The 21,532-nt window shown below is 42.0% G+C and overlaps 2 protein-coding genes across 6 annotated transcripts in view; one reads left to right on the top strand and one right to left on the bottom strand.

Moving 5' to 3' along the window:
• The window catches only part of SLC7A7 (solute carrier family 7 member 7), a 31,428-nt gene extending 26,783 nt beyond the window's left edge, over nt 1-4,645 (top strand). For all 3 annotated transcript variants that reach the window (XM_031452714.2, XM_031452713.2, XM_031452715.2), the window contains 7 exons: nt 48-192; nt 1,679-1,802; nt 2,057-2,160; nt 2,453-2,549; nt 3,344-3,493; nt 3,698-3,881; nt 4,121-4,645. In XM_031452714.2, coding sequence (XP_031308574.2) covers nt 48-192; nt 1,679-1,802; nt 2,057-2,160; nt 2,453-2,549; nt 3,344-3,493; nt 3,698-3,881; nt 4,121-4,227 — 911 coding nt within the window. In that variant the 3' untranslated portion in view covers nt 4,228-4,645. The remainder of the gene's footprint in view (nt 1-47; nt 193-1,678; nt 1,803-2,056; nt 2,161-2,452; nt 2,550-3,343; nt 3,494-3,697; nt 3,882-4,120) is intronic.
• A 366-nt stretch (nt 4,646-5,011) lies between these two features.
• On the bottom strand, nt 5,012-18,487 carry OXA1L (OXA1L mitochondrial inner membrane protein). Of its 3 annotated transcripts, none has more exons than XM_031452718.2 (10): nt 18,349-18,487; nt 17,722-17,880; nt 8,813-9,029; nt 6,903-7,046; nt 6,560-6,645; nt 6,208-6,372; nt 5,924-6,028; nt 5,670-5,832; nt 5,503-5,583; nt 5,012-5,417 (listed from the first exon to the last, which is right to left on the bottom strand). In XM_031452718.2, the coding sequence occupies exons 1-10, from the start codon at nt 18,409-18,411 to the stop codon at nt 5,287-5,289; spliced, it is 1,314 nt and encodes a 437-aa protein (XP_031308578.1). In that variant the 5' UTR covers nt 18,412-18,487; the 3' UTR covers nt 5,012-5,286. The 3 variants fall into 3 exon arrangements, with proteins under 3 accessions (XP_031308578.1, XP_010987716.1, XP_064341883.1); XM_010989414.3 differs by having other exon boundaries at nt 8,813-9,026; nt 18,349-18,486; XM_064485813.1 differs by lacking the exon at nt 6,903-7,046.
• Nucleotides 18,488-21,532: the final 3,045 nt, after the last annotated feature.

Here is a 21,532-nt window from a genome sequence, read left to right as displayed (position 1 = left end):
GTGTAGGCCACTAATCCTTCTGCCCTTCCATGTTCTCTGGGTTCCAGGAGCCTCGAGTCACTTTGAGAATTCCTTTGAGGGTTCGTCATTTTCAGTGGGCGACATTGCTCTGGCACTGTACTCGGCTCTGTTCTCCTACTCGGGCTGGGACACCCTCAACTATGTCACCGAAGAGATAAAAAATCCCGAGAGGTAGGTACCTCACCATCAACTTTCCATGGCAATGACAGCCATCGTTTATTGAGCTTCTCCGGTGTGCCAGACAGCATACCACAACTGGTTGATTTTATCAGCCTCATTTTAACAGATGGGAGGCCTGAGGCCTGAGGCCCAGAGAAGTGGCTTGTCTGTGATCACAGTAACAGAGCTAAGAGGTGAACTTTGTGTCTAAAAACAAAATTTTGAAAGGCCTTTTCACATTTGTTCTTGCCTTTCTGCATTAATTAAAGCAGGCTGTGCCGTGTGCTTCTGTATGCCTTTCAAAACCTGTACTCTCCTTGACAGAACTTTGACCCACCCTTATTCACAGATAGATAACTTCAGGTCAGAGGCTACCAGAAACCTTCCTTTCCCTTCTGATCCCTTCTTTGTTTCTCAAATTCATAGTGACTTAGTGGTATTGGTCGTATCAGCCATTCGGTGATATCACACCATCGTTACTTAGAATTGCCCTGCAGTCATGCAGAGTGTAAACAGTGGGCAGGGAGTCAAAGCGCCCCAACCTGTCTTTATACTCATTGTTGGATGACCTTGAGGGAATCCCCTGCCATCTTTGCTTGCTCCTTATCTGTAATTGAGGGGGTTGAATTTTACCATCTCCAGAGCCTTTCCTGGCTCTAAAATTCAATGCTTCTAGGAACCAAGATTTGCCAGGGAGTGAGGTTGCTGTAAATTTTTAAGTCAAAATAATCATAATAAACTCCTTTTGGCTTTGAGAAACAGTCCTCCTGATACACATCCAGTGTGGCAATCCTGAGAGCAGGTAATAGAAGCAGGTGGGGGCCTGGGTGGTGCTTCCACCTACTGGACAGAAGCAGAATGACTCCAGCATTTGCCCCTCCTTTCCCACCCCTCCCGGGCTCACTGAGAGAGAACATTTGTAAAGCTCTTGGCTTTATTCCACTACAGGGACGTTGAGGGGTCTTTATGTCATTCTCTTGGCCACTGGTTAAACTGAGTGAGCCCGTGGGGTGGACATAGTTCCCAGTTGCCTGTTCAGTTACACATACTGCTCTTCCTACTGAGGGCCTATCTTATTCTCTGGAGATGTGAGATTTCATCTGTAATATTTGCCTCCATAATTTCTTCGTTTATATTTCGCAATCTTAAGACAAATTTTTCAATGTTGACAATCTTAGAGAAGGAATCCTGATACTGAGACCGCAAGACGTAAAAGAAAAAACCAAAAACACATAAACCCTTCCTGTGCTGTGACAGTTGTTAATCGTGTGTATGTGTATTGTGTAGACTCTTCTCCAAATGTGATATTCCTTCTCCTTGATGCTCTTTAGCTTGAGTTCAGAGCTGAAGCCACTATCCTAGGCAACTTTAAAGGCCAAATCACTGGGGAAAAGCCGTGGGAGGCCCCACCCCAGGGTTGGTGTGGTCGAGTCTAAGAACTGAAGGACAGCGGGGATGAGACTGTGGACTCCCGTTCCCATTATTCTGTTTGCTGTAGGAATCTGCCCCTCGCCATTGGCATTTCCATGCCCATTGTCACCATCATCTACATCTTGACCAACGTGGCCTATTATACCGTGCTCGACATGAGGGACATCCTGGCCAGTGATGCTGTTGCTGTGGTAAAGGACTTTCACTAGCAGAAGGGTGAGGGTGTGTTTGTGGGCTTCTGGTTATCTTGCTGCTCTTTAAAGTCCCAGAAAGCGGGAGAGTCCTTGAAAGGGTATGCTTAGGGTACTGGGCCTGCGGGAAAGGTTCTGTTGTGCCCGCCGTGGAATAAGGGCTGGGTTGTTAGCAGGGGAACCTGAGGGCATGCTTGTCCTTGCCTTCCATCCCTGTTAAGTCCTAACGACTCTTTTCCATTCGTTTCCCTTAGACGTTTGCAGACCAGATTTTTGGAATATTCAACTGGACGATTCCAGTGGCAGTTGCGTTATCCTGCTTTGGTGGCCTCAATGCCTCCATTGTGGCTGCTTCTAGGTATGAGTGGCATCTTTTACTGGGGAGTATTACGAAGAGCTATGGCAGGGGAGGGTAGGATTACAGGACCCGGACTCTGTCATCATGCTTCCTAAATGGTATTCATATTCCCTTTGTTCTTGTTTCCATCAGCAGCCTCCAGTGCTCACAAATCTCTATTGAACCCCATTCCGTATTACTCAAACCCTTTTGAAGGAGGCGATGGCAGAGAGGGAGGGCCTTGTGGCACATGAAGCAGGCCACACCCAGTGTCCCACAAGCTTCTCAGCCTCTCTTATCTTACCCCAACTAGGCTTTTCTTTGTGGGCTCAAGAGAAGGCCACCTCCCTGATACCATCTGCATGATTCACGTAGAGCGGTTCACACCAGTGCCGGCTCTGCTCTTCAATGTAAGTGATCTCAAACCTGGGGCTGAAGGCCAGATTATGAAGGAAACTAAATTAAACAGTAGATAGAACTGTTCTAGCTTCCTAGAAGCTCTAAAGGAGATTCTAATAGAAAAACTGTTGATGGAACATCCACCCGGGGCAAGGCACTGTGCTAACTGCTGCGGTGATTCTTAAGAGAAAATCCATCTTCTCTAAGGAACGGAGACCTCTGGTCTAGGATAAGGCATAAAGTACACGGACTACATTGTCATGACTGCTGTTACAGATAGTGAGTGACACAGTGTTTAAGGGAAGAAACGATTGTTTCCATGGGGGTAGAGGGTGAATGAGGAAAGACTTCTTGGAGAAAGTGAATTTGAAGTAGACTTGCAAGGTTAGGGCTGCAAATGGTAGAGACGGATGGGTTTTAGTTTAAGAGAAATGGCATCGCAAAGTCCTGAGGTACAGCAGTGTGGAGTCGGGTAGGAGGAGGTAAGAGCAGGAGATGTAGTTAGAGCCATTCTGGGAGGCTCTTGGGCAAAAGCCATGTAGGGAGTTGCTCTGAGCTGGGCAGTACAGAGGGTTAGCCTGGCAAAGGTTTGAAGATGGGCAGAAAAATCAACGGAGAGGCTACTGACTTAATAGGAAAGGAGCGAGGTGTTGAAACTAAGGTGGTAAGAGGGGTGGGAACAGTAAAGGACAGTTGGGGAGACTGAGGACTTGACAGGGGGGTGGATTTGTGGGAGATAGAGGGGAGTAGAGTGCCTTGCGTGACCGAGGCGGTGAGAGGAGCTGGCGTGGGCTTGTGCCTGCAGGGTCTCATGGCGCTGATCTACCTGTGCGTGGAGGACATCTTCCAGCTCATCAACTACTACAGCTTCAGCTACTGGTTCTTCGTGGGGCTCTCCATCGTGGGTCAGCTCTACCTGCGCTGGAAGGAGCCCAACAGGCCTCGTCCTCTCAAGGTAACTCCTCTCCATCCCACCTCTGCTCCATCGGATTCTTACAAGACCATTTACTCAGAAACCTTTGTCTGGGACCTGGTGGTAGCTGTGTGTTGAGGTGAAGGGGGTAGGAAAGCTCAGTGCTCTGACCCCCACAGGAGGTGGGTTACCTTGGCTGTCCATCCTGAACTGTCTAACCTCCAGTTGTTTCATCTGTGCCCTCAGCTCAGCCTCTTCTTCCCCATCGTCTTCTGCCTCTGCACCATCTTCCTGGTGGCCGTTCCGCTCTACAGTGATACCATCAACTCCTTCATTGGCGTCAGCATCGCCCTCTCAGGCTTGCCCATTTACTTCTTCATCATCAGAGTGCCAGAAAACAGACGGCCGCTTTACCTCCGCAGGATTGTGGGTAAGCCTGGGGTCCTCACATTGGCTCAGCTCCGGTATAGCCTGAGGTGGGTTTTTTTTTTTTTTTTTTTTTTGCCTTTTTCACAAATCTAGTCTCCCAGCTCACCTCTGCCAAAGCCCTTACCTGTGGTTAAAGCTTAACCATAGTTGTTCTCTCAGGCCTAGCCCCATTCAGTGCCACTTGAACTTAGCCTCCCGTTTAAACCTCTTCTCAGTTTTAACTCAAACTTCTCTTTGTAGCATCCATCACATGGTACCTCCAGGTCCTATGTCTGTCAGTTGCTGCAGAGATGGACCTGGAAGATGGAGGAGAGATGCCCAAGGAACAAGATCCCAAGTCCAACTAAATACCACGAGGAATCTTGAGACGTGGAAAGCAGGGGCCTCTCATCTCCTACTGGCTGGAGCCAGGAAGTTGAAAAGGAAAGCTCACTTCTTTGCAGGCACTTGCCCAGAAACCTCCCAGGCAGCTTCAGCAATCTTTGAACTTGCTTTCTGAGACACAGAGTAATTTATTTGTTTTGCTACATATTGTTCCAGATTTTTTTAAAGGGCCGATAAAGCAAACTGTGATGGGGAGCATGCCAGGTGAGGGCCTGGCTGTTCAGCAGCACATGCCCATGTGCTAAGATGCTCACTCACCTCCAGTGTGCTCGCCCACTCCTCTTCCACTGCAAGAGCCAGTAATGCTCCAAATTTCTCGTCTCCTTTAAAGAGACATGAAACCGTCATAGGTGCTGGATAATAAAAGGGTTATGTTCCTAAGCTTTATGTGGCTTCATTTTATATGGTGTCTCTAGGACAGCTCCCACTAGCCTGGCAGGAAGCCTGAAAACAAACTTTCTCCCATCCAAGTACTAGCCAGGCCCGACCCTGCTTAGCTTCCGAGATCAGACGAAACAAACAAACTTTCTCAAGGACAAAAAGTAGACAGGTAACCTTGGGGCAAGTGAATGTTGTTCCTCCAGATACAGTCCCCACTTACCCGGCATACCTCTGACTGCAAGGCAAATGTGGATGGGACAAAACATCTGTGGGGTGGAGGGTGGGGGTCTAAGCCCTTAATGCCAGGTTACAACACAGACGCTTCCTAAGAGCATGGGCCGGCAGGAGCAATCACCACCCCGCTGATTCTGTTTTCTGAAGCACAGGCTCCATTTCCCTGTTTAATCAGTGTCGGGAAGCAGTGTATAGTAGAGAGGTTTACTAATTCTGTGGATGGGAAGAACACGTGGCTCCCCAGTGCTCTTTTACATTTAGGCGAAGAGTCTGTAGTGGAATCCACTTCTAAAATGAACTTGTCCCACAGTTTCTAGGTCTGGGGCAAGGACCCAGCCTCCAACTTATTCTAAGGTTGAGTCCTCTGAAGAGACAGAGTTCCTGCCAGCCTGAGCAGGGGACAGAATTCAGCCAAGCGTGTCACGCCAGGGATGCTTTGACTTTGGTTTGTTGTTGCTGCTGCTGTTAGGGGTGCTGGCAGGGTCGTTCTTTCCATGCTGTAGCAGAGGGTTGTGGGTAAAAGTCTGTCGTAAGGGGCCTGGGAGAAGAAGAGAGAACAGGTTTTGATGAACAAAGAAAAGGAGGAAACAAATGCCAGAATTTAGCCTGCGAGGACTACTTACCTCTGGCTGCCAGCTCCAAGTGATTCTGCATGCGTCGTTCCCGCTCCTGCAGCTGATGTGTCATTTCGGCATTCTTCCAGCCTGTGCAAAGAGGAGTGAGACCGTTGGTCCTGGTCCCATTCTAGACCACCTTCCCCTGGCCCTGTTCACAGAGAACAGTCCCTTACCTCTTTTGAAGCTCTTTATGAAGCCTTCCCGTGGAGGTAATTTGTCAGGGTCATGCACAACACGCGGGGGGATTTTAAGTACAGTGCGTACGGCTGGAATACGCAGGCAAGCCACCTGGCCCAGGGAAAACATGTTGGAGGAGAGCCAATACATGAACACTGCCTGGACGAGAGGGAAGAGAAGATACTCAGAAGCTGCATCCCTGGTCAGCTTGCATGGAAGGTTTGGAACCAGCCCCTAAGACATTACCTACCGAGGGGAAATGGATAGTTATGGGCAAGACTGCCAGGGGCATCAATCTGAGAAAATTTCTCATCCACTGAAGGTCAGAACTTTGCACTCCGGTTTCCGCACCTAACTGGGGGAAAAAAAGGAAAGGCAGAGGAGGAATAGCAAATGCGTGTCAATTTGGGTTGAACCTGGCTCAAATTTCTTACCCATCTATTTCTCCAGGGAGTCAAGAAGCACTACTCTGTACACCTAACTTCCCCTCACTCCCCACGCTGCAGGCCTGGCACTTGGCAAACCTGGGCTTACCTCAAGGACACCCCACATTGTAGCAGTGACCACCAGAGGTAGTATGTAGGTGGGGTCGGATAGTGTGAGATCCTGGAACCACCAGAGGCCACCTGTCTGCAGGCTGGGCACAGGAAGGTTGGCCATTTCTCTCAAGGCGATGAAGAAGGAGATGAAGATTGGGGCCTATGAGGCAGGATGAACAGTGTCAGGACCCTTTAGCAGAGGGAACATTTTTATTACTCCATTATTAAAACCCATGTAGCATAATAGCACCACCTGCTTTTTGGGGGTCCAGGGCATGGGAGACACAGGGGAGGTAATCTGATTGGTTTAGGATGTAGTTAAAGATGGGAAATGTTTTTTTGCCCACCTGAGTCAGAGGCAGGATGAGAGGTCTGAAGAGTTTAATATCATGCTTTTTCTGGTAAAACGTCATCTCCGAGGAGGCCCTGTAAACTGTGAAGGGAGGAGAAGTTAATGGCTGGGCTAAGAGTTGTGCTGGTGGAGGTGACCATCCTCGTCACCTGGCCCATTATATTTCTAACTGACCCTGGCCAGTCACTGGAAGCTTTAGGCCTAAGAAGCAAATAAATCTTTAGAACTTGCCCAACTCTAGCAACTCTTGGGCATTTAAGTTGTTCCCTTCCCTCAGCTGAATGTCAGGAAAGGTGCAAATGTGGTCCTCTCCCACGCTCATTCTCCAACTGACTCACACTCAGTGTGGTTTCCGGTCAACCTGGCCTCTCTGATTCGGGTGGAAAACTTCTGAATCTCTGGCATGTGGTTGTGGATCTTGGCTGCCTCTCGCTGGCCCTTCACGATGAGAGGAAACACCAGGCAGCGGGCAAGGACCGTACCTGGGAAACACAAACTAGGACTGGAGTGAAACTCAAGCCGTTCTGCACCTAGAAGGTTGAGGGTTTTCAGGTCCTCCCTGAAAGGCTCTCTATCCCAGTCTCTTCCTGTGACTTAAGCCCAAGGGCCCCCAAGCAAAGGGCAAGGGTATGACTTAGTTCCTTTGAGGCTCAGTCCTCTGCTTTGACATCAAAATAGTCTAGCATTAACTTCTCTAAGCAAATGATCAGGAATCTTATTTGTTTCACTGAACAAAAAGGTGACAGAAGCCATTTTTCTAGATTAATAGTTTCCAAACTTTTCTATGATCAATAGAATCTTTTCTGTCCCAACTCTAAGTGTAACCCCAATATGACATAACAAATAAAATCAAACTGCCCTAGGTGAAGAGGTAGGCTGACTATAGGACTGTTCAAGCTCTGGCCTTTGCTCTGCTCAGAGACACTTTTATAGACCTCTAGCGCTCCCTGGAATGAAGTCTGAAGGCCACTGCCCTAGAAATACCTGGAGCAGGAGGTAATCTTGTGGAACTACTGCTTCAGCTCCTTCCGACTGCTTTTCTTACACTGCACATTTCCTGATCACTTCAACAAATACTTACTTAGTTTATGGTACCTGTAGAGAAGCAAGTGGGTCTGGGCTGAGAAGAGACCAGTGGGTGATACAGGTTTAGGCTTTATCAACATTATGGTGGATGGTGTGGATTGGGAAGAGAAGGCAGCTAAGGATGGAACCTAGAATACCAGCACTAGGTGGGCAGGTAGAGCACTGTGCAATGGAGATGAGAAGGTGTGGTCAGAAAGACAGAAGACAATCTAGGGGAGAGTATAGCTCAGTGGTAGAGCATATGCTTAGCATGCATGAGGTCCTGAGTTCAATCCGCAGTACCTCCACGAAAAACCAACCAACCAACCAAACAAACCCAATTACCGCCCCCAAAAAGCTTAAAAAACAGAAACAACAAAAAACCTAAAAAAAATCTAAAAACCTAGAAAGATTGTCACAAAAGCCAACGGACAGAGTTCATGGTCTAGTGTCTAACACAGAAAAGGCAAGTATGAAAAGAAAAGAGGACTGAGCAGTGATGCCACTGGCAGTTAGAGCGAGGCGGTGTTAGCATGAGTCAGAATGCTGAGGCTCAGAGAAGAGAACGAAAGAAGCCCACTAGGTACAGAATACTCTTCTAAACAGCAGCTATGAAGGAAGGAGGAGGGTAGCAGTTAAAGGTGAACGCAGAGTGAAGGGAAGGAATTTCCCCACGAGAAACACAAGGTATGCCTGAGCATATTTATATGGTCAGAGCAGGGCAGTAAAGCGGGAGAAGCTGAAGACACAGGGGAGACAGGATGATCGTGGGAGCAAGGTGTGGGAAAAAACAGAATTCAAAGCACAGTTTTAGCTTACAAGAGGAGCACTGTGGGGGTCTTCCAATTTTGAGGTTTAAGTGCCTGACCTGACCTTCTGCATTCCTAACCAGGGCAGCTTCATCACTGTTAATGAGGTCCCCTGACTCGAACCCTATCTCACATTCAAATATCTATACTTCTTGAATCCCAAGTGATCTAGTGGTTTTTATAATGTCCTTTAGGAAATATAAGCAGAGTGCATCTAAGTACCGTGAGCCTCTATTCCTCATTTGAATCATCTGTTTTTCTGAGCCCTAAACTTCTACACCTATTTCCTCAACCCACTCACAGAACTGCTATCTTTAAAGTTCTATCTCTAAGTCTGCATTTCCTCTACCCTCGTACAGGAGATAACCCCTTACATGCAGCAATGGCCCCCCACCAAGGCAGGCCTAGGTTAACATGCATAAATTCCAGTAAGTTCTGGATCAGTCCCACTGGGGTGAATGACCCCAGCCCCAGTTCAGAGAAGCTCTGTTCTGCAGCAGCGTGGACTATATCTGCAGTGTCTCCAGAAGCCACCTCAGTTGCCGCTGTGGGTGGCGGTGGTGCAGGAATGACTGGAGGGGCCTGAACCTGCTGGGGGGAGAAAAAAAGCCATGTGTCATATTCAGTAGTGGGGACACACACAAATCAAGGGTCTCCTTATGACAACCAATAGTGGGGCGATACTCTCAAACTCCCTGCTTTCTCGTTCTCCCAGGGGAGCCTACACTGTCCACAGAATCCAAAACTTAAAAAAGGACACTTTATTTTCCCCTCTAGGCAGGAAGATAAATTTCTCAGTAAGATTTCATGGTGCTCCTTCATGCTGGGAAGTTATTTCTTGTATCAGTGTTTACTAAGCTTCACTGACTTGAGTGTCACCGGCACAAGATTTTGCATATATTGAAACTATTATGCTTTTTCTTTAGACAACTCAGTTTTTAAGACCAAAATATCTACCTGGTCTCATCCTCAGAAATACTAATGTCCATGAAATCATGGATATTCAAGTTATAATCACAGATACACAATTATAAATTGTGTCCACTGGGGGGAAAAAAAAAAGCACAACCTAACAGTTGAGAATTGTGTTTTATTTTGGGCATTACCGAGGACTTAAGCCCAGAACATAGCCTCTTAGCTCTGAGGGACTGTTTTGAAGAGGTAAGGGAGGAGCCAGGATATATGAGTTTTTGAAGGAAAAAAAAAAAAAAGAAAAAAGAACCCCCCCTCAAACCCAAAAACCAGGTAATCAAACATCAAAAGATGACAGCTAATTAAAGAAAAATCAGACATCCCAAGTTAATGAATTTATGCTTTTCTATGTATGGAAAGATGCAAGAGTCTGGGCTTATTGAAATCATCCCTTTGCTATGCACTTTAACTATCCAGGGCCAGTGTTCTGTCTTTCTCCGTCCTGAATCCCCTCAGGGTGCATCTTAGTGGGTGGCTGCAGTGGCTCATGGCTTGATGGCCCCGACATGCTTTGTTTACTGATATGGCAGGTGACCTTCTTTGGCCTCAGTGTCCCCTTCTCGGTCATAAATTCGAGCAGTGTTTGGGAGGCACTTCATGATCAATTTTGTCCCACGGTGCTAGGAAGGCTCATTCCTAGATCAGGTGAAGACTGGTGATATTCCACTCAGTGTGCTAATTTTGGATCAGGCCCTGTTGATAATCCAAAATTTTCTGGATTGCCTGTCTTATGTGGACAAAGAATGTCACCTGCCATATCAGTAAACAAAGGATGCTGCAGACATCAACCCAGCAGCCACCCCACACTGGGCACCCTGGGGGATTTGGGATGGAGAAAAACAGGATACTGGCCCTAGATAGTTAAGGCACGTATCAAAGGAATGATTTCAGTAAGCCCAGACTCTTACATCTTTATGTACACAGAAAAATACTAAACTCATTAAATTGAAATGTCTGTTTTTTCTTTAATTAGCAGTAATCTGATATTCCAACTACTTGTTGGTTTTTTTTTTTTTTTTTAAATAAAACTCCCATACATCCTGGCTCCTCCCTTACCTCTTTGGAGTAGTCCCTCAGAGCTCTCTGAGAGGCTGTCTTCCGGGCTTAAGTCCTCAGCAAGTCTGCCAAACAAAACATAGTTCTCAACTTTAGTCTGTGTATTTTTTTTCCCTTCCAGTCAACGCTTTTGGCTACCATGAAGGGGCCCAGAGAAGATCTCTCTCCTTTGCCTCAATTCTATGAGGATCCAGAGCCTCTTGTGCCCATCTGCCTCAGAGTCCAGATGAATCTGGGCAAGTTTCTACTGATTCTTGGATCTCCTGATTATTGCCTGATGATCCTGAATTTTATTTGGCTGTGTCTAACAGGCACCTGGCTCCCCAGTTGAAAGATACTGGGGAGTAACTCCCCAGCTGAAAGCTACTGGAGGAACTCAGTTGAAAGACATTGGTTATTGCTCAGTTGAGACACTGAGCAGTCTGGATTGGGTGACTGACAGGCTGCCCTAACATCTTTGCCTCCAAATGATACTCCAGCCAAGTTTATGTACGTACAAAACTTCCACTTACAAGTATTTACTTAATTGGGAATTAAAGGAAACCTTGCCCTGAAAACGGTCAATATGGGGCTCTTTTATTGCATGTGCAGTTCAGTTACAGAAAGCAGGTTTCATAAAATATCTTTTCAGAATTCCGACCTTAAAGAAACACAAGTTCTTCTAGGGGTATCTTGTATTTTTCTCCTTTGAGATATAAACGTTCCACCTGATCTTCTTAAGCGTGTGCCTGCATCTATGTGAGTGTGTTTTGAGAACTTGTTCTCTGCCATCCAGAAGGCACACACATTTTGTACATTTGGCAGCCAATCAAACAGACTGTGATTCTGAGCAGTCTTTTTTTTTTTGACTGTGCCAACTCTCAGGGGCATTTTGCCATCTTAATCTTCATTGCGTCAGCCTGTACAGTGAAGGACTTTACTTTCTTAGACTATTTTTGGGAGTAAACTTTCTGGATCTTGTTTAGGCAACATTCTTCACACTCTCTTGTGGGGATGCTTCTTGCATCTTATTGGTTTGAATCACTATTAAGATATATCTCATTAAAAGCCAAATGACTGATCCTTTAAATTGGAAAAACTCTAAACTGGTAAATTTTTAGAGAGTCTCATTATAAACAGCTGTTTTATTGGTAGCTATGGAAAAAGAAAACCAAATTAGAATGTAGAAAAAGATAGATATAATGGTTAACCTTAGAACTTCTTTAGTTTAAAACAAAAAACTTGTTTGGGAGGACTTATTCTTGGTCTCCGCTTCTCCTCAATGGATTTTACAGATGCTAGTAAAAACATTAGAACGATTAACGTTAATTAGGTTGATTAACAGGGAAATAAGAAAAAACTGAAGGGAATGTCTAAGACTTTTTCCCAACAAGGTGGGTATTTTAAAGGAACTCATCCCCAAAAGACAAGGAAAACTCTAGACGGTTTTAAGAAATGAGGTAAGTTTTAAAAAAAAGTCAATGGGATTAAAACAAAAGGTTTTGGTACAATATAACCTAAGGTTTGGATGGGTTAAAGGGATCACATTAAGGAGCTCCAAACAAGTCTGCTGTTTTTACCCCAGTTTAAAAAAAAAAATGTGTGTGTGTGTGTGTGTGTTTAAAGGCTGTTAGAAAATTACACTGAGATACCTGACCAACAATTGCTTGGGGCAACAGCTAGGCCAAGTGATCAAGTTAAAGATTGACAAAAGGGCCCGAGTCCCCTGGCTCAATCCCTCATTAGGGACCCCATAGCCTTTTATACAAAAATACCATTTTATACAGTTAGGATAAAAAGAAAGGTCTCTGGACTCCCTATTAGATAAAGGTTTGTTGATGGGGGTCCTAATAGAAACTAAAGTTAAAGGTATAAAAACTAAAAGAATTGAGATGAAAGTTTATAAAAATTGGTATTTTAAATGGGCTTTATATAAGATGGTTACATCTCTTTTGCCTAATTATACTGTAGGATAGACACGTTTCACTGGGGAATGCTCCCCCCGCCTAATATAAGACAGGGCATATGAATCTGCCTCTCAGGAAATATTAATTAAACATACTAAAGGAAACTGATGGGGTTACATGGGCCTGCACAATATAAAGTAAAAAACAGGAGCAATATTCAGGGGCTAATAAAATAACAATGGAGATTTTGCTTTGGATTTAACCTGTGCACTCAGAGAGGGCCTTTGTTGAATGCATTGTATAAGCTTTTAAAGTCATGATAAATTAAACCCCAAAATTCTATAACATAGAACTCTTGGAATTTCAGTTTAGTTGGAAATCTCATTGATATAAAAAAGCAAATAAAAAGAAAATACAATTGGGTAAGTCAATCTTTCAGTATCATTTTGGCAACAGATGTTCTTTGGGGATTTAAAAACAACTTTGTCTTGCAAATCCCTACAAATCAGAAATGTACAGACAGACCACAATGACCTGAGCCTGAGCCTAATTAATTAGCTCAATTAAGTAAAACCTTAGACCAAGGGGGAAAAAAAGAGAGAAAAGGCCTTTTTAGACTCAAACTGCTAAAAAGGCTTCCTCATCTAAAATCTAAGTCATAGCCTCCTTAAGGGTTTATCAAGGAGAAATAAACATCTTAAAAGTCTTTCCCACAAATAGTAAAGCCTTAATCACATGAACAAATAAATTTAACTTATTCTGTTATTTATAAACTAGTAAGTTGATATTGTAATATGTGATTCATAACTAAGTGTTTAAAGTGAAACTACGAGATTTCTAGTTTTGTCTGTTTGTGTGTAAACATTATACACATGAGATGTCACTACCTCCAGATAATGCTAGCAGAATTAAATTTTTGAAAGAGCTCTATTTAATTGACTTAAATGTAAGCACTTACAAATTAAGTATTTCTGAATATAAAGGAAACTGGCCAGAATGAATTTCAGGTTCTTGTGATCTAGAAAATTCGATATTAAATTAATATCTGATATTAAAGCTAGCTTAAGCATGTTGGTCTGATCAATACAGACATGTCTTTTATTGTACTTAGGTTAACTGAAGGTCAATAAGTTCATGCTATTTCTGTTGCAGAGTTTGACAGCAAGAAAGAAATTCACTTGGTATGATGATATTTTCATAAGTTATAAAATAAAGGTAAATGAGGTAGTTTTCAGGTGAACTCCTTATAAATAATTATGTTTTGGATATGTCTATCTGAAATAGTTTCTCTAGATTTTTGTTAACTTGAGTTTTGCTAAATTAAATGATGGGAAACCACTGAATATCCAGGCCATTTCAAGTAAGATAAAATACTGAAATATCAATTGCTAAACAAGTCTAAATTTATTACTTTTGTCTTCTTACAAGAGGAAAACTAAAGATATTTGGGGTTTATTAGATACATGTCTTGTACCACATTAAGGAAAGAAGTTATACCATGAGAAGATGTATGTTTCTGAAGGTTATGGAATATTCCTAAATTTGCCAACCAGTATATACTGGTATGACAAACTGTTCACAATTACTCGCTTCTTGGTTTTCACTACAGATTAAGGTTTTAATTTTTTAATTTTTAATTTTTATATGTATATATATTGTTTCAGCATGTATCAAATTTTATTTATTTATTTATTTAATTTATTTATTTTATGTTTAATGAAGGACAGTAGGATGACAAAGAATGCTGACAAAATACTGATGTTAGATGCAAAATTAGTTAATGTCCTACAGGGCAAGAAAAACACAACTTTTGGGGTTATCTTTTCTATCTGATAGAAATAATTTGCATCTCTTTGTACAAACCAACCAACCGACCAAACTGTACCTTATCAAACTTTCTAAAGTTAGTGTCTAACTTTACAGAGCTGGAAAATGTCTTGACCCTAATTAACAGTAAATAGTAAATTAAAGAAAGGTGCATATTTCTAGAGTCAGATGATTTTTAGGCAGGCTTCTTAGGCCATGCTCTTGTATGATGCTGATAAGACATCTAGTCGTCCTTTTAGTTTATTTCTGAGTTCTGGATAATTTTTCTTATCAGTCCGTCTCTATGATTGCAAACTTCAAAAGTTACTTATGATTGCAAAAATGGCTGATTTCATTATATATTGGGGTTATTTGACCTGACTCATTTGCAAAGAAGCCTCACTGTTGTATGGTCAGCAAATCTAGAGCGTGTAGTGCCGAAGAACCACTACAGCCAGAGGATTAACTATTTTTTTGTCAGGGGAGAGGTAATTGGGTTTATTTATTTATAATGGAGGGACTGGGGACTGAACCCAGTACCTTGTGCATGCTAAGCAGGCTATCCTACCACAGAGCTATACCCTCCCCACCCAGAGGATTAACTTCTGTTTGGAGATTTCACAAGGAACTAGAATTGAATGTTCATTCCCCACTATCATACCAAAGGTATTTTAAACTTGATTGAGATATAATTCACACATTATACAGTTCATTCAAAGTATGTAATCCATCAATCCATTGGCTTTTAGTATGTTCAGAGCTGTGCAAGATTAAGGATCTTAAAGGTTAAAGTTGTAATATGTGTAATTAATTAGGTAACAATTTTGTTATAAAAAGTAGGCTAGTGCAGGATTAGTTTTCTTCTCTCTGTTAAGAGAAGAGTTTTTTAAAATTCTATTTTTGATAACAGATTGTATGAGTTTCTTTGCCTTTAAGTAATCTGTATTTGTTCTTGAAATCTTTTGTTACTTTGGTTCAGTGAATAAGTACTGTTTCACAGTGATCCATGATCCTATTTGACCAAATGTTTTGAAACCTTTTTGATATTTTTGACAAACTTCTCAAGTAACAAATTAAGTTATTTTATCCTCCAGCTAACTCTGGAATGTTTCAAAAAAAGCCCCCTGAGGCATCTCAGAGAGAAATGTTAAGCTAATTAGGCTTATTTGGTATATTAAATTACTTGAGAAACATCAAATGATTGGAGATAAACCTTTTAGGTTATACTGTATAAGTAAATATCATTAATATAGATATTCCAAAATTTGTATGGAATTCCTAAAAATCTGAAACATCCTGGTATAATGTATCAGTCATAATTCTAGTATTATCTTAAAATGTTGTATGTCACAGATATACCCAAGTTTCTTGTCAATTACACTGTAATCAGATCTTTAAAGATGCTGTTTTAAGTCTTCTGTTGTTCATAGATAACCAATGTTTTACCCTAGTGCTTTTATAAAGTGAAGATCTTCAAGAAGATTCATAAAAAGAACTTTTTGACAAATATAAGTTTCTGATAACTTTTAGATCGTATCACTGACCTGGCTAAGAAGGTATAAAACTATTAAAAAACCTGATGACTTCATCCAGATCAACAGTAATTTATTACATGGGACTGAGTGAATTGACAAATACGATTTATAATTTTCTGAAATATACTGGCTTTTTTTTTGTTACAATATTTTAAAATGCTTCTATTTTATTTATTTTTAAAAACATTTAAAAAAATTGAGTTATAGTCAGTTTACAATGTTGTGTCAATTTCCATTGTAGAGCACAATTTTTCAGTTATATTAAATATACTGGCTTTTAATCTTTGTTTTCCAGAAAAATCTTTTCTCTTACACTATGACCTACAGCAAGTTGATAAAGTATACCTTTGTAAATAAAGATGAAATATTTATCTTTTTCTCTACCTGATCCTTCCAGAATTTGTCTTCTCCAGCTGGCTCCCCTGTGGACTTGATGATTTATTGTGACCAGATTACAACTAGTTATACTAATCATTGTTTTAATTTGTTCTCTTTGTTTCCGAATCCTTTATGCCTCTCTTTGCTGTACTATGATCTTATTAACGTTACTACCTATAGTACTTATACTGTCTATTTTATAAGATTGTCTTTTGCATTACCCATTGTGTAATGAGACCTTAAAAGAAATTAATAATGGCTAAAAATCTTGAGATAGTTGACCATATATTATGACCCTATACAGATTAATTGTAATAGTGCAATTCTAGACATGGGAAGCAGCAGCAAGGGAAAATATTTCCTGGATCATAACAGACTAGTAAGACAGGTGATTCAGAAAACTTACAGGGCCTGATCCCAAAATCAACATTGAATGGCCTATCAGCAGAATCTTCCCCTGATCTAGGAATGAGCCTTCCTAGCACTGTGGAACAAAATTGGTCATGAAGTGCCTCCCAAACATTGATCCAATTTATCAAGAAGAGGTCCTGTGGATAAGGAATGTTGCCTGCCACATCTGCAAACAAAAGATGTTGGGACCATCAGTTACCCAGAATGAGTACTACAAGAGGATTCAGGATGGAGAAAAACAGGATACTGGGCCTAGGTAGTTAAGATGTACATCAAGGGAATGATTTCAATAAGCGCAGACTCTTGCATCTTTCCATACACAGAAAAGCACTAAACTTTTACAAAAGACAACTTTTGAGATGTCTGGTTTTTCTTTAATTAGCAGTAATCTTTTGATGTTCCAACTACCTGTTGTTGTTTTTTTTTTTTTTCTTCAAAACTCCTATATATCCTGGCTCCTCCCTCATCTCTTCGGAACAGTCCCTCAGAGCTGAGAGGCTGTATCTGGGCTTAAGTCCTCAGTAATGCCCTAAATAAAATACAATTCTCAACTGTTAGGTTGTGCTTTTTTTTTTTCCCAGTTGACAACTCTATCTCATTTACCTTCATTTTATAACTTATGAAAATATCACCAAGTTAATTTTTTTCTTGCTGACAATCCTGCAACAGAAATAACATAAGCTTATTGACCTTCAGTTAACCTAAGTACAGTAAGACATGTCTGTATTGATCAGATCAACACGCTTAAGCTAGGTTTAATGCCAGATATTAATTTAGTATGGAATATTTTCTAGAACACAAGAATCTGAAATTTATTTTGGCCAGTTTCCATTATATTCAGAAATACTTAATTTGTAAGTGCTTACATTTAAGTCAATTAAATAGAACTGTTTTAAAATTTTAATTCTGCTAGCATTATCTGGAGGTAGTGACATCTCATGTGTATAATGTGTACACAGACATATAAACAGACATTATCACCATCAGTAGCTTGATACCATTCTTGACACCATATAAACAACACCTTATATATAAGGAAAACCTCTCTTGCTGTCTTTCAATCATTTCCCCACGGATTTGAAACGCTATCCCAAGCAGAGATGCTATCATTTTGGGGAGGTGCATGGAGTGTGGACAAGAACTCTGCTCCACATTCCCCTCCTCCTAGTCAAAAGAAAGTAAGAACAGATCAAGAAAGACGCACCACTCCTAATGTTGCAGAGACAAAAGTCCTCTTACCTGGGCTTCTGCAAAAGAGATGGCAGAGGTACTGAGGCCGCGTGGGCCTGGGGCCATGAGGAGGACATAGTGCTGGTGCCGGCAGCACTGGCCGGCTGGGAACCGGAGCCCAGCTGTCAGTGGTTTCTGGGGCCACTGGTAAGGCCCTGCAACGTGGAACTGAGTGAGTAAAAGGATAATGGAATCCTTTTATCGGGAGAAGTCACTTATTATTTATTCTCACTTCCCCCCTCAGCCCCCCCCACCGCCCTCCCCAAAAGACAGGCAGCTCCCTACCACAGGTAAGGGCATTGCTACTCCCCACTCTCAGACACCCCAGCCTGAAGGTATGCAACCAGTGAGTCCTGCATCTCAGCTACTGCAGACCCACCCGGGCGCCCAGAGATTGAAGCTCAGGTTTTCGTTGAAGGGATGACGCTTGTTTCCAGGGAACAGAGCACGACACGGGCTGCTGAGCCCACGGCGTCGGGGACGTAACCCTCTGGCGTCCTCATGTGACCCAAGGTTATGAGACGCAGGTCCCGGTGAGCAGGTCAGCGTCTGCTCATGCCCACAGCACGAGCTGTCCCTGGCTTGGGTCACAGGGACAGGGTGGCAACCCGGCGCTCAGCCCCGGGGCATCCTTACCTGACGCTGGGGCCGTAGCAGGCGCAGGAGCTCCCGGCGTCCGCACATCAACCGCAGCGCCATTTTTCCGGAAAGAGGACTTCCGTTCGCGCCTGCGCACTCAGAACCGCAGCCTCGCGGGAGTAGGCCCTTTTGGAAATGTGCGTGAAGCCAGAGCTGCCGCCGCTCTCGGAGGTAAAGGAGACTGGAGCTTGGCGGCCATATTTGAAGTGGGTAAGAAGCCGCAAAGGGCCGCATTCACAAGATCTCGCAGAGAGTTTTCGGGAGATTGAAGGTAAGAACCACATAACCGGTTTCCGTTACTGGCTGCATAACTCCGGGAACTATTTCTCCGTCCGCTAAATCTGCGATTCTCCTGCGATTTGTTGAGTGAAAAATACCCTCTAGACAGTCTTGGCAGTGCTTGGTGTGGGGTTTTTCCTGCCCAGTGATGTTCGATTTTTATTGCTAGGTAATATTGTAATCGCAAATCTAGAGGAATTTGAGGGTAGTTTGGAGTTTGACAGAAATTGAGGGAACGAACTTCTAGGGAAGGAACCACCTGCAGCAAGCTTGGAACCTCTCTCTAGATTCTGTTGTGTAAGATGATTGAAGGTTTTTATTGTCTAGACGCTTAGGTCTAGGTTGCTAGGGTTCTTGAAACTGAAAGCATTTCTAGAGTATGAGGTGAAGTTCCCCTCCTCCAAAGAAAATAAAGTACTCCTCAGAAAGGTGGGAGTTGACTATATTTGAACCCCTACAAAGTCTCTCAAACTGAAGTGCTTTTTGAATAATAAAGTATAGATTGGGAAAAGTACAGTAACCTGAAATGATTTCAATCACTGATATTTTGGATGGTTATAAATGTACCTGACAGAAACTAAAAATAGAAAGCAAAGAAATATAATTCAGATTTAATAATAGGGGATATGACGTAACAGTCACATATGTTGGACACTATTGTAAATAAGCTTTTTAAAGGTTACTTTGAAAAGTCAATACAGTTAGAGGTGATGATAGCTACAGAACTCTTGGTAACAAAAACAAAACGAACAGAAAAAAACTGTCAAATGGTGGACTTCGGTGGCCCCAAATGAATCTTACCTTCCAGTTTTGCACCGCTGATAGTTCCCTCCTCTTGAATGTGGACTAGCCTGTGACTTAACATTTATCCTTAGAATGCATTTTAGGCCCATGCCTTAAGAAGATTTAATAGCTCCTACTTTTGCTTTCAAGGGGAAGCTGCTTATTGAAGTTTGACTTCTCAGACTTCCATGCTGTGAAAAACCCAGCCTAACCACAAGGAGGAGCACTGAGGACTTAGCTAACAGCTCCAGTTAAGCTCCCAGCCAACAGTTACCACCAACACTACAGCTCTATGAAGAAGGCCATTTTTGGAAGTGGGTTCTTCAGCCTACTGGAGCTAATTTAAGAGTGACTCTATGTGGAGGGAGATAGGCTGCTTGCTCTGCCTAGCTCTGCCCAAGTTGCAAAATGACAAGCAAATACAATGATTGTGGTTGTAAGCCACTAAGTTTTGGAGTACTTTGCTGTGTGGCAGTAGATCACTGAAATGTATTCTAACGTTAATGTGACTAGGTATTTGTATTTGGGAAGAGAGCATTTCCTTACTACTAAAGCTAACTGAGGTCTGCTATGGAGGTTCCTTAAAAAACTGAAAAGAGGGGGAGGGTGTAGCTCAGTAGTAGGGCAAGTGCTCAGCATGCACGAGCTCCTGGGTTCAATCCCCAGTACCACCATTAAAATAAATAAATAAACCCAATTATCTGCCCCCCCCCCAAAAAAAACAAAGAAAAAAAAAACTGAAAAGAAACTTACCATGTGATCCAGCAATCCCATTGCTGGGCATGTATCTGGAGAAAAATAAAATTCAAAAAGACACCTGCACCCCAGTGTTCATAGCAGCACTATTTACAATAGCCAAGACATGGAAGCAACCCAAATGTCCATCAACAGGTGACTGGATAAAGAAGATGTGGTACATATATTCAATGGAACACTACTCAGCCATAAAAAAGAACAAAATAATGCCATTTGCAGCAATATGGATGGACCTGAAGATTGTCATTCTTAGTGAAGTGTGCCAGAAAGAGAAAGAAAAATGCCTTTGACATTTATATGAGGAATCTAAAAAATAACAATAATAATAAGGACAAAAATGAACTACTTATTATTTATAACTAAGATAATTGATTTCTTGAATATGTATAAGCACATTTGACTTCTTTATGACTGGATCACCACATTCTGTTGAATCTTATTTTGTAGTTGGCTTTATTCCTTTGATAACTATGTAATTTTAAAAAGCTAAAGCTCTAATCTGCTCTTAGAAACAATGATCAGTACCTACATATAAACTAAAAATATGTGAAATATACTGTATGTATTTACATGCAACATAATGTGTATGTGCATTTGAACTGTAATAATTCTACCCAATGGAAAAATGTTCATGATTTAGTAAGAAAATGTTTATAATTATGTAAAAGAACTAGGATATAAAACTATAAGTACATTGTGATGTTAATTTTATGAAAATAAAAAATAAATTACGTATCTTAGGGAAAAATTCTGGAAGAAAACATACCAAACATTTTATTATGATAATCTCAAGGTGGTGAAATTATGGGTGATTTTTCATTTCCATTTTTATATTCTTCTATAATTTTAACATTCCTTGCAATGATTTTATATTTCATTTATATTCCTAGATACTATTTGTGTTAGTTTGTTAAGGCTGCCATAACATTATTACCACAGGCTAGGTGACTTAAACAACAGAAATTAATTTTCTCATAATTTTGGAGGCTAGAAGTCCAAGATCAAAGTGTCAGCAGGTTTGGTTGCCTCTGGGGCCTTTCTCCTTGGCTTGCAGACGGCCATCTTCCTTCTGTGTCTACATGGTTGCCCCTTTGTCTGAACATGTTTCTGGTATCACCCCGTTGTGTCCAAATTTCCTCTCTTATAAGGACACTGGCCACATTGGATTAGGGCTCATCCTAAAGGTCTCATTTTAACTTCATGGAAGATCTTATCTCTAAATACAGTTATACTCTAAGGTATTGGGAGTAAGAATTTCAACATATGAATTTTGGGGAGATACAATTCAGTTTATAGCACTATTTTAAAAAGTGATTGGTATATTATTGAAAATATCAGAAACAAAAAATGGGGCAAGTGTGAG

The sequence above is a fragment of the Camelus dromedarius genome, chromosome 5, assembly GCF_036321535.1.
Source record: "Camelus dromedarius isolate mCamDro1 chromosome 5, mCamDro1.pat, whole genome shotgun sequence".
Lineage (NCBI taxonomy): Eukaryota > Metazoa > Chordata > Mammalia > Artiodactyla > Camelidae > Camelus > Camelus dromedarius.
Note: the sequence above shows the minus strand (reverse complement) of the source record. Positions and strands in the feature narration are given on the sequence as shown.

Excerpts from the sequence above, each read along its gene's own strand:
- OXA1L (XM_031452718.2), bottom strand. The coding sequence starts at position 18,411 with ATGGCGCTGCGGTTGATGTGCGGACGCCGGGAGCTCCTGCGCCTGCTA. Across the intron at positions 6,029-6,207 it reads CAATGTGGGGTGTCCTTGAG|TTAGGTGCGGAAACCGGAGT; the intron begins GTAAGCCCAGGT and ends TTTTTCCCCCAG. Across the intron at positions 5,833-5,923 it reads TAACTATCCATTTCCCCTCG|GCAGTGTTCATGTATTGGCT; the intron begins GTAGGTAATGTC and ends CCTCTCGTCCAG.